At 42.1% G+C, this 13,442-nt stretch overlaps 1 protein-coding gene across 1 annotated transcript; it reads left to right on the top strand.

The window, feature by feature from the left end:
* Positions 1-5,293: 5,293 nt before the first annotated feature.
* LOC311053609 (ninjurin-1) lies at positions 5,294-9,569 on the top strand (the record flags this gene model as incomplete). The annotated part of the gene is made up of 2 exons (XM_084069219.1): positions 5,294-5,504; positions 9,427-9,569. The coding sequence occupies exons 1-2, from the start codon at positions 5,351-5,353 to the stop codon at positions 9,567-9,569; spliced, it is 297 nt and encodes a 98-aa protein (XP_083925345.1). The 5' UTR covers positions 5,294-5,350.
* Positions 9,570-13,442: the final 3,873 nt, after the last annotated feature.

Below are 13,442 nucleotides of genomic sequence, written 5' to 3' on the forward strand. Positions count from 1 at the left end.
GAACTGATTGATTTGCCTAGAATATGTCAGTAAAAAACTGTAAAACAAAAACACCACTCTGATATGGTTTAATCAAATCGTAGGTTTGGATTAAAATGTTACGCTAAACCATAATTTTAGCATGAAAAATTAAACAAGTGCTGCCGTCAGTGGGATCTCAAAGCCCTGCAGGTTTGCGTACTGTGTTCAGCTGGCAACAGGGTGGCCGCCAAGACGGTGATTTATTGTGGGAATGGGCGTGGTGCTGTACCCCTCGGGCTGCTGCAGCACAATTTCATTCATACCTACAGTGCGTACAGTACATATGATGATGATGGGTGATAGGTTGTTATGGAGGAAGGGCAAGGCTTGAGTGTGACAAACACCACATGACTTCCTTTAAGCTTCCATCATTCAGGAAGGAAGGAAGGAGACTCTTTTGGTTTTCTGTTAGGAATTCAATACAGACACCTGACTGAAATCATTTGTGATTGAGGATACTACTATTATATTCTATTTTTTATGTCACAGTTGAGGGCTGAGCCGCGCTTGTCAAGGCGGTGCAGATGCGTGAAACCTCCTCGTCCTCCCCTGTCCACACCCGTCCCCACTCCTCTCGCCACCCCTCCTCCTTTGGAAGTCTCATGAGACCATTTCAAACAAGGAATGCACTGTGAATAATTTATCGCAAAAATAAGCATCAAACACTGGGGCCAGCAGAGAGCAATTGACTTAATGAGGACCTTCCGTACATTTTGGTTTTAGGCTGTCTAAAATAACAATGGATCTGCCGCGGTTAGATGACTGATGAGCTCGCTGCTTCTCATGGGAGACAACAAAAGTTCAGTGCAAATATGTGAATATGGGCTGTGTTCCATGAACTTCAACCTTCACAAAATGTGCATCAAAAGTGGTATTCCATAGCCTACTTTGGGGTTTTCAAAAAAGTTTTCTTTGTTTCCCTTTTGCTCTCACTGTTGGACAATGCGCCAGACTGTACAATACTGCTGAACATACTGCTCGTATGCTCAGTATCTTTATGATACAGTATCTTTGATATAATGAAAAAGTTGCAGCTCCTCTGCTGAGAGGAATCGTTGTGAGGTCTGCTATCATTTAAGAAGAACTCAGTATGGTAGCAATATGACATGAGTGGACAACAGATCATATCATCACACCTAAGGCCTAATATTGTGTACATAAAGAGGGAGTATCGATAAGGCAAGACACAGCACTATAGATTTGTCAGTAGCTGTAAGGAAAGAGTGAGTAGGCCTACAATGTGTCAGGAATACCTACAGTAAGTGCACTTTTAAGGCATGACTTGTGATTTCATAACAGCCATTATCTCATTAAGGGCTGATGACAAGGGGATGAAGGATCATCTTTTCTTTGAAAAGCGTGTGCTCAGTATTTGAATTGGTGACTCTGAAACGTCATGACACTGTACCATTTGTGGCATTTTGCGCAGGTTGTTGCCACAACCTGCTATCACATCAGCTTGCTTTCCTCATGGAATGTATAGAAACATGCTTTGAAAAGCTGTTCCTTCCTCGCTCTGGGTATTTTTCTGTGGCATTTTGATTGTGTAAATTGGTGGCTTGTTTGGATATATTGTGGAAATTCATGTGAATACCAGTTGCGCTACATTTGTGAATTAATTGAGCCTGTTCTGTGCATAAAAGCATGGCCGTGCACAGGAAGACAGGAAGACGAAAACTGAAATGATAAAGAAAATAGCCTATTCATTCATAAATGTAGAAACCATTTAGAAACCAGAAAAGCTATACGATGTAGACACAGTCAAACAAGTGTGCACTTTATATATTAGTTGCACATTTGGATGGTAACGATTAGATAATCCCTAAGAATCTTTACCGATTAACCCGTTAATTAACTCATTGATTAACCATACATTGGGGTGTGGCGTGCGCCGTTCATGGGATAGACGTGCTAGGCATGTCCTAAAACCAGACTTATCTGGAGGGGAAAATGTGGGACCATGCCAACAAAACAACCTAGCCTTTGTATTGAATGACAGTATAGGACAGAGAGTGACTACTTATGAAGGAATAAAAAATAATTATTTTTCCTATGAGGCAGTTGGGAAGGTGCATATGTGCATGTGCCTGCATGAGAGGTCAAGCCAAATTACAAAATGATTAATGATTACATAGATGCTCAGCAAACCAAATAATCTGGCCATACCCAGATACAGCCATGACTCAATAAGAGAATTAAACGCAGCTTGTCAATTTGTTATCACATCAAATTAATTGAAAACATTTGAAACAGCTCAATCAAAATAATTGCTGTAGCCTACTGGCCTGCAAGTCAAGCTCAGCCCTTATCCACACACACACAGTCACGCACGCACACACAGTCACGCACGCAGACACACACACGCGCACACACACACACACACACACACACACACACACACACACACACACACACACACACACACACACACACACACACACACACACACACACACACACACACAAAGGGGATGGTAATTCAGCTGTGCTCTGTTGCAAATTAGAGAGTGCTTTTCCTTTCTCTACAAACGCAGCATTTCCGGCCCCGTTGTCTCTATTCCTGGATCACAGTGAAAGATGGTTCATTGCAGTTCTGTGGTTCTGTTCATCACTGATACTCTAAAAGCCAGCTAGCTCTCTAGGAGTGGGGTGTTTGTGGAAAACAGTAAGGCTGCAATCTTCAGCAAATATTCTATGCCAGTAAACACCTGAGAATGTTTTATTCTGCTAATGTGGTTCCAATTCAAAGTATTTTAATCATCTTACAGTGTAATCTCTTAAATAAACGAGCACATTAAACCTTTCAACCCTGTAGGTCCATTGTACATGGTTCTCTCTGAGTTACTTAGTTCACTGGAACAGCCTGGAGATGAGGAAAGCAGTTCCACATGTTACATCAGCATCACTCTTATTAGAATAAGATCTCTCTAATTATTAGAGAGTCTAACACAAGCAATGGTTAAAGCGAAAAAAGTGTAAGAATACTTTTATTTATACTTACACATAACATTATTAGCTTGCGATATGTTTTTAAAATATGATGTTTCTCATCATCCCAACAGATGAGTGTCCTGGGCTGTGGGCTGTGGTCAATTTATCCCAACTGGATTTGGTAATCAACTGTTGGTCACCGACAAACAGGATGTTGTCTAATGCTTAATTTTAGACTATACTCCATGGTACGACTGTGACCTGTGTGTGGGTCATGGGAAGTCTAAAATCAATCTGCACTGGACTCTGTTACACCAGTGGTTTTCAAACTTTTTGTGTGCCTGAGAAAAATCTCAATGCATGCATGTATTCATATCCATGCAAAATAGCCTGTATAGCACCTGTTATTACTTGTGTAAATGTTTATTACTATTTACTAATACCAAATAAAAAGTTAACCACTTAAACGCTATTTCATACTTTCACAAATCTTAAAAAAATAGCAGATCTACAAGCTCACTTGTCACAATGCGACGTGTTGGGAGCTTGTAGATCATAATATAACTAGAAAAAGTACTCCTCGAAACAAAGGTCTCCGCCAGGTCAGGTAGGTTATTGGGGCCTCCTGGTGGCGCTATAATAGGCCAATGTGAAAAGGGTGCCATTTCTTCTTAGGCCTTTCACGGCAATTAGACACTGCGTTCGTGATCTGAGGCAGTTTTTCTAAAAATGTGTTTTGCAAAAATCGACCTGCTGGTGGCGCTATAACATTCCAATGTGAAAAATGACGGACGGACGGACAGACGGACGGACAGGGTGCAAAACATAGTCTCTGCCACGCCTTCAGCCTGGCGGAGACACTAATTAAAAAATATTTGCCGATAATGACATGCCCAAACTAGGGACACCAGATTTAAAATATATTTTTTAGGGAATTCGCCTCTGTGTTAGGAAATGAGTGCACACAAAGTACTGGATATAGTACATTAAAAAATGATTCATAACTTTTTGTATAGTTGTATTGCAATAATAATGCGTGGTTGTAAAAAATACCAAGGCACACCTGGACTTGTCTCACGGCATGCCACCACTGTTTGTGAACCACTGCTTTCACAAGACCCACTGGCAGATGACCATGTCAGCTGACATGAGAGTGTGCAGCATCGACCAGGAGGTGGCCATGGACCGTCCCGGGTGGAAGAAAGCCATAGCAAAGATCCAAATCCAACCCAGTGGTGCCTGGACAGTGGACTTTAAACAGATGATGACGACCCACCACAACGTAATCTACTGGTCTCAGTATCATTCACCACCAGTATGTTTACAAACACAAGATACTGCTTTGACGTGCAATGTCAACAAATAGTACTATTCAGTGGAATCGGGTGAAGGGCATGGTTCACAAGAACTCAATGAGCTCATAGCTATTTGGGATCTGCACTTAGATAAGGAATAGGAAGTCAACACACTGTCAATCCTTGCACAGTGCACATGCTATCACCCCATGATCATCAGTAAAGGTCTGCCTGTCTGTCTGTCTGTCTGTCCGTCCGTCCGTCCATCCATCCACCCATCTATCCATACATACGTAATACGTATACATACACATACATACATACATATTCATAGATACATACTAGTATACATATTCCCCATGTCTTAAAGGAACTGAAAAGGGTGTCAAGATGCCGTCTGCCTACTAATGGATCTGTTTCCAAAGGTCATTCTCCCATAATGGGTGTGTGCTACACTAATTAAGTCAGCCTGTATGTTAATAGACATATCTCCCTTCCTTACTTCCTTCACAGGAAGGAAGGAAAGAAGGAAGGAAAACCTTATCCCTGACACCTCATATTGTATGCTATGGAACATTGCTTCAATATCACATTTGATAATGCCAATCAAACATTATCTGATAACCATGTGGCACACACACCACGTCTGGCACACTTGCACATGGACTACTAGGATGTACAGTACAGAACCATAACTGTGGAAGACCAGCTGACACTGTACTGTACATATCAGTCTCACATTCACTGTTGATAGATTGTACAATTATACTTATATTTATTGATTGAATATACTGTACATGTTAACTCACTCACACCAAGTGCAGATGTCTAGTGCCAGACTATTTTATTTTTGTACTGCTGTTGCTGCTACGACACTACCCATGGTTTATGTTATGTTATGTTATGTTATGTTATGTTATGTTATGTTATGTTATGTTATGTTATGTTATGTTATGTTATGTTATGTTATTTGTGGTATTTCAATGAGTTTCTGTCCACTCATGTCCTTGTCTTTAGGATTTGCGTACTGGTGACGCGCCCCGCCACAATCAAGCCCCTCTGAATATCAACCACTACGTCAACAAGAAGAGCGCAGCTGAAAGCATGCTGGATGTGGCACTGCTGATGGCCAACGCCTCCCAGCTGAAGGCAGCGCTGGTTCAAGGACCACAATTCTCCTACAACATCGCCGTCATCACCCTCATAAGCATCTCCATCTGTCTGCAGATTGTTGTCGGGATTCTGCTCATCTTCATGGGTGAGAAAATTAAAACTTCCTTATGGCTTTTCATAATAGGCCCTGGTTCCTGAATCAGTACCGGTCCGGGACTCAATTTCTATAAGATCTAAATGTTGTTTTTTGAGGCCTAAACACGACTACTTTTAGCCCCATCAGCGACAGGGCTCTTGTTAGGATGGCTCTGTTGGTCGGTTGGTTGGTCCCAAACAATATCTTGGAGAAAAAAAGGAAAAAATAGTATAAAATTGGGCAAAGTGGTTAATCATAATAATTAGTTTAGTTGATTATTTAAAAAAATCTATTGATTCATTGATATATAACGTTTAAAAGTTATGGGGGAAAATGTGCTTCTCGATTCGAAAAAGTAATCGATAGAAAAATCGCTAAGAAGATAATCAGTAGTTGCAGCTTTACTGTCCACCTTCACTTGACCTTTTGTGTTGTCGTCCTCCTCCTGTCCCTCAGAGCTGTTGTTTTCTTTACCTCAGAATCCCCTCACCATGCACTGTCAAGTCCACTGTCTCCTAACAAACAACCCATTACCTTCCAGACCCTAGCCGCAAGCATGGCAACGGCACCTGCCACCAGGTCAGAGTTCACTGGGCTTTAGTGCTGCTGTCAGCACTGGTGGGGGAGGGGTGGGGAGAGAGGCTAGTGCTGCGTCTGCGTGCATGTATGTGATTGAGTGTGTGCAGATGCACATACATGTCAATACATGTACTAGACATGTGATTGAGTGTGTGCAGATGCGTATGTTTTGTGTCAATACATGTACTAGACAGAAAAAAGGCCAATAAGACATGAACCAAAAAAAGGAAGAAAAAAAGTCTAAATTATTTTACATACATAAAGGTTGTGTCAAATATGTGTTATAACTGTTTTAACTGCCTCATTGTATTGATATTTTCCTTAAACCATGCACCTTAAAACATATGTTATTCATTTCAACTGAACGTTATTGTCACATTACAGGTTAACAGGTGTAAAGGAGTAGGTGAAATTATTTGTCGCACAAGCTCCCATCATTGCAGTTTCAAGAAAGGTGGAACAGAAAAACAGATCAGATTTCAACATGGCAGTGTGAAATATATACATAAGGTGCATGATAGATGCTACATCTGCTGCTCTTTTAGCTACCTCATCTATTTTTAACCATGCACCTTATGTATATATCATGCACCTTACAGAATGTTTATATTTCACACTGCCCATATTGATATCTGACCTCTTTCCACCTGTCTTGAAACTGCAATGATGGAGCTTGTTTGACACAGAATTTCGCCCACTTCCTTACACCTGTAAACCTGTGATGTGACAATGAAGTTGAGTTGAGGTGAGTGTGCTTTGACTGGACAGCAAACGCTGTGGTCAAGAAACATTCAGAAAGATGCACTAGTAACATGAGTAGTGTTGTTCATTTTCATTTGACAGACTGAACATCAGGTCAGTAAACCTGTTATTTCCATATTTAGAGAGAAGATAGCGCTCAAGCGGCGTGTGAGCGTGTGTAGACAAAAATAATACATTTTAGGATAATGAAGAGCCACAACTCTTGCACACAAGTAGTTAAAACTTTGATTTACGTAATTTAAAAAAAAACAGACATGGACATTTAGAACCAAATCTCTTAGCCGAAAATAGTAGATCTAAAGCTCACAATGTGTCGAAACATCAAATATTTGCCTATTTTCGTCAGGTGTTTTCCTCTTATAAAATGCCCAGAGCAGGGATGCTAGGGTTCAAGTGGTTTTAAGGGGCACCAAATACAGCCGATATGTGCCTCTATGTGTCAGGAAGCTCAAATGCAGTTGGCGTCAAAACGTCCAGCACGTGAGTTATCACACATGATGATGACGCTCTCTCTCACATGCCCCCCTTTGATCATCCATCTCCTGATCCCCCCGCTGCCACAACTATTCAAACAACATGTTTGAATAGTTGTGTCCATCCCTTTCTCTCACCTCACTTCATACTTCTTTTCCCTCCATCTGCTCAACTATTCTCATACCCATTGCCCATTGTATCCCCCCCCCCAACGCACACACTTTTCCTCTCTGGTGGCTCCAGTCCTGTCTCTATTGGAGTCAGTGGGGCATGCCGTGAATGGCCTACATACCACCACCCCACCCCACCCCACCCCATCCCTCAGGCAGGGCAGACACACAGGTCTTTGCACCGTTTAACCTCTGCTAATTTGCCACAAACACACGCACACAGACAGATAGACAGACAGACAGACAGACAGACAGACAGACAGACAGACAGACAGACAGACAGATAGACAGACACACACACACACACACACACACACACACACACACACACACACACACACACACACACACACACACGCACACATGCACGCAAACACACACACGCACGCAAACACACACTCGCGCATAATCATCGGATCACATCACATGATGGCTGCAATTCACAGATGTTTTTGCCCTGAATTCACTGGAGCAACACATTGAAAGGAAAAGAAAAAAGGTAGTCTGTGTATTTTGGTTCAGAACATTTATCACTCCTCCATTTTACTGCATATTATATCCATGCACTTCTCTAGGGACATACTCCCACTTATGAAATGTACAAAACAAAACACACACACACTAACTATATTTACCTGCCAATAAAATGAACAGCCATCTGTTTGTCTGCAGTACTGAACGATAGGCAAGTGCTCTCGAAACTTTTAGTGTCAACCCCTGTTACAAAGACGAGCAAATGCAGTAAGCGTATTTCCCTCTAACCTCTGGTTCCCTCGTCGCTCCTTGCCACATTCATTATTCACATTTATGGGTTCAGTCAGGGACATCTGAGGTCACATACCTATACTACACTCTACACTACACATACTGTATATACAATGTTTCTACATTACACACATCTACAATGTATCTACACACTACACATACTGTATCTTACACTAGCCATACAGTACAGTATATATGGGAAATTTACAGTATATACAATGTTTCTACACTACCCGTATACACTACCCATTGTACCCATAATTATGTTACAGTATGATCTGAGTTATGTCTGATAGGGACAATTCTGTCCCTATCAGACATAACTCGGACGGCGCTGAGTCGGCTGAAGGTGACTTTGCAGCGCATATTGATTGATTGATTGAATACTTTATTTAGAAAAGACATGGAAACAGTACATGGAAGTGCAATTCACAATACAAGGTCCTCTAAACTGGATCGCTCATAAAAGCACAATGGCTTATTTAAAATGAGATCCCCACGCACTCAAATCATGATGACATTTAAGAAAACAGACAAATATACACTACTATGCAGAACGTCATACAATCAGGCGACTTAGGCGACTCGCTCGTCTAAGCTTGCTCGGCGGTGCCTCTCGTGGCTCAAGTCAGCTTCAGGCGGCACGCCTGAAGCTGACTTCTGTGTTTCTACACTACCCATATAGTATACACTGTTTCTACACTACCCATATATACACTGTTTCTACACTACCCATATATACAATGTTTATACACTAACCATATATACAATGTTTCTACACTACCCATACACTGTTTATACACTACCCATATATACAATGTTTATACACTACCCATTTATTAAAAAAAAGTCTACACTACGCATATACAATGTTTCTACACTACACATATGTACAGTTTTCTTGCAGTTTACATATCTACACTTTTATAGTCTAAAGACATCCAGTATGTTGTTAAGTGTAAACATTTCAAGTGTGTGTGTGTGTGTGTGTGTGTGTGTGTGTGTGTGTGTGTGTGTGTGTGTGTGTGTGTGTGTGTGTGTGTGTGTGTGTGTGTGTGTGTGTGTGTGTGTGTGTGTGTGTGTGTGTGTGTGTGTGTGTGTGTGTGTGTGTGTGTGTGTGTGTGTGTGTGTGTGTGAGTGTGTGTATGGCTGTGCGCGTGGTGGCATGCTTTTGTCCACAGTACGATGGAACCTGAATGATGAACACAAACATTGGAGGCTGAACATCCTGGAGGACGTGGCCACAGGTCTGGTGTTCATCATTGTGGTGGTCAACGTGTTCATCACAGCCTTCGGTGTTCAGAGGCCCGACCGCAGTGGCTAACAAGAATCTTCAAAACACACTCAGGTATTCTCCCTAGATTTGTTTATCAACCGCTTTAGCCCAATTTCAAAACATATAACTAAACTATTTGAAATAAAAAAATATGAATCACTTTTTTTTTTATAACTGACCCACAAGCTTGAGTGAGTCAGCTATTTTAAACGTTTTTCTTTTTTCTTTTTCAGAAAATTTCAACTATAATGACATCAGGGTTAAAGGCCCAAACAATGATACAAATTGGAAACAGATGTGCAGCCCCACCACTAGAAAGATAGAAGACTAGAAAGACTAGATCAATAAATACAAATGTGGACACTTGTTTTTATTCTCTAGTTCAGTGGTCTGCAACATGGGGTCCGGGGACCCCCAGGGGTCCTTGAGGGGGCTTCCAGTAGGTCCCTAGCTAAATGATTGATTGTCATCATCATTGCATGTACCAAGTAAAATAATGGCTATTTTGAGCAGTTTCACTGTTATCTCAATGCCAGTACGTAGAGGAATAAAAGAATGCTGGACCAATTGACAGACCATACAAAATCATGTCTAACAATTGGGGGTCCTTGAATTTAAACCAGTTGATTGATTCCGCTTTTGATAGAAGGTGAACAAGATACTAATTTGCTGAATTTTGGGGCCTGTAATATATATATACAGTATATTTTTTAAAGATATTTAAAAAAAGTAGACTGACAGGAAATGGGGAGAGAGAGATGGGGAGTGACACGCAGCAAAGGTCGTCAGGATCGGGAGTCGAACCCGCGACACGCTGTCAGGCGGCATTAGCAGCCTGGGTGCCTAGACGGCTACGCCAGCCATCCGGGCCGTAGGCTTCTAATTTGACTGCAGCCATTATATAATATTTTTTGTATTTATTATTTTTATTTATTGACACATTTACCATCTGCAAATCAAACTCTTTAAGAATATTCTTAATTTACTCCCTCCCTCTCTCTCTCTCTCTATCTCTCCCTCTCTATTTTCCTCTCTATTTTTCTGTCTCTTTCACTCACTCTACAAACAGGGCCTTGTGCTCCTATAGAATTTCATCCAATCAGCAAGTTTCCTGTGCGCTCATCTCATGACCTTACCAGCCTCCTGACCTCTCTACCTGACCTACAAACACACTGACCTCTCGAGGCCCCCACAGAAACTTCCACTGGCAAACAAGGCAATACACAAGCCGACTGCCGATTGTTTACCACGGAATGCCATTGTGCACCGCTGCCCCACCACTGGAGAGAATGAGAGGGAACAGCGGGAGAGACAGAGGGGTCTGGTGTGAGTGAATAACAGGGACGTTTGTTTATAGAGGCCAAACAGGAAAAAGGAGATAAGAACAACAAGCGTGCACATGTGACATTCACCGTCTGTCTCCTGCCTTGCCTCCGAGTTACCCCGACTCCGAGCACTGTACAGCTACACACACACACACACACACACACACACACACACACACACACACACACACACACACACACACACACACACACACACACACACACACACACACACACACACACACACACACACACACACACACACACTATACAGTACTTGTGTGAGTATTGCTATACTTGTGAGGACATTTTGACCTTTTCCCCCTCAATATCTAACCCTAACCCAGGGTTAGAGGCTGAGTTGTAGCCTACTTAGTTGTACCGAAAATAGCAGATTTACAAGCTCACAGCGCGTTGAGCTTGTAGATCTGCTATTTTCGGTGTGCACAACTAAGTCTAAATCAGGATACCTGTAGCTCCAACCCTAGCCTCTAGGTTTATAGGACCTAACCTCTAAAATGCCTAACCCTAATCCTTTTACCTTTTAACCATAAAACAACCATTTCTCTTGAGGACCATGCAGGAACATTGTCCTCACATTGTCTTTTTGTCAAATTCTACAAAAGTGCTATACTTGTGGGGACATTTGGCCCTCACAAGTATAGTAATACGAGTAGACACGCACGCACGCACGCACACACGCACGCACGTGCACACACGCACGCACGCACGCACGCACGCACGCACGCACGCACGCACGCACGCACGCACGCACGCACGCACACACACACTCACTCACACACACACACACGTGCGCACACACGCACGCGCACGCACACAATGATGGCAATGAACAGGTATGCATTTTTAATCACATTCATGAGGTCAGGGCTAGACGTCATGGGCCTTTTCCAGACAGCTTGAGCCACGAGGTGTGATTGATGCGCTGAGCACATGTAGAGAGCAGGGTGTGTCGTATATGTGACTCAAAACTCTCACCCAACTCCACCATTTTTACACTACCAGCATATCACCACTCGGCCGCAAACGTCATAACTAACATTCAATTACAACATTGTTTGGATGTGCCATGTCTCAGCTATGAGAAGATTTCTGTCTGTGGGTTCTCTGACCCGGTGTTTGGTGAGTCAGAGACGCAGGATGGCACACATCCAAGCGCAACTACTTGTTAAAATGGAGGCCTTAATTAGACAGTGTTTCAGCACTGTCAGTGAAACCTCAATTAACACCAGAGCATCTGATACGCTATTTATATAGTCGCATGGTTTAAAACAACAATAGAGTTGTCTGTTTTATGTTTTGGACATAATATATTATCTACTAAATAGAGGATACTGAATCTCACCAGATATGATCTTGGTGAGCCACCTTTCAAATCACAAAACGTTGTCACAATTCTATCCTATTCCTCCCCCACAACTTATCATTGGTAACCGTGGAAACAGCCAGACGAGCCAAGATCCAGATTGATGACACACACACACACACACACACACACACACACACACACACACACACACACACACACACACACACACACACACACACGCACGCCCACACACGCGCACACACGCACACACACACACACGCACGCACGCACGCACGCACGCACGCACGCACGCACGCACGCACGCACACATACACACACGCACGTACACAAACACACACTATGTTGTCTACTGCTCTTGCCATCTCTGTGCAGAATCGCCAAAGTGCGGCATACTGGCTCTGCAGGGGTCTAATATCAGCGGAAGCTCTTTGCCTATATTATTTATATGATCAGCAAGCATTTTCAGGTCTTTTGAAGTAGGATGATTAGTAATTGTCTCACAGGGTGCATCCATTTTAAAGGGAACAATCACAACCCTGGTGATACTTGCAACAAACCAATCTTGTCTTATTATTACCACCGTCTCCGATCCAACTTTTAGAGAGTGAAAAACGGACAAGTTACCTGCTAGTACACATCAACACACAGTGCTCAGTGCTACTAATGTCCCTGTGACTATACCAAATCTGGTTCCAACCTGCTTACAATTTGCGTAAGTGATTTCTGTTGTGGTGAAATTATTTATGTACCTGTATTCCTTTCCTGTTTGTTCTGAAAACACATAAATAAATTCCTTGACTCATATGGCAATAAACAACTCAATCTTGAATCTTCAACTAAATGTCAAATACTCACCTCTCTGCATAATTTAGCTTCATTTTAAGGAGCTGTCAAATAAAACCTTGAGAAATAAGCTGCATATTTTAACAGTTGTCCTCTCGCAGTATTGTGCTCTAGCTTTTAATTAAGCTAGTCATTTTGATTGTCATCATTCATGAATGAGGGTATTCCATTGCACCTGATTGCTATCAACAAAGCATGATATCAATACATTTTCCATCATCCTTGTTTCATTTTGAGGTTCACTGATTAGAGGACCAGTGCCCTCTAGTGCATTGGTTGTTGTTATCAAGCATGTCTCAATGTTTTATCATTTTATATGTTCGCAATACAGCCTCCCAACTTGCTCTGGTAGAGGAATGATGGTTTGATTTCAACTTGGAAGCTAGTTGTCTTCATTTCTTA

Source organism: Gymnoscopelus microlampas (genome assembly GCF_963454915.1).
Source record: "Gymnoscopelus microlampas genome assembly, chromosome: 10".
In the NCBI taxonomy this organism is placed as follows: domain Eukaryota; kingdom Metazoa; phylum Chordata; class Actinopteri; order Myctophiformes; family Myctophidae; genus Gymnoscopelus; species Gymnoscopelus microlampas.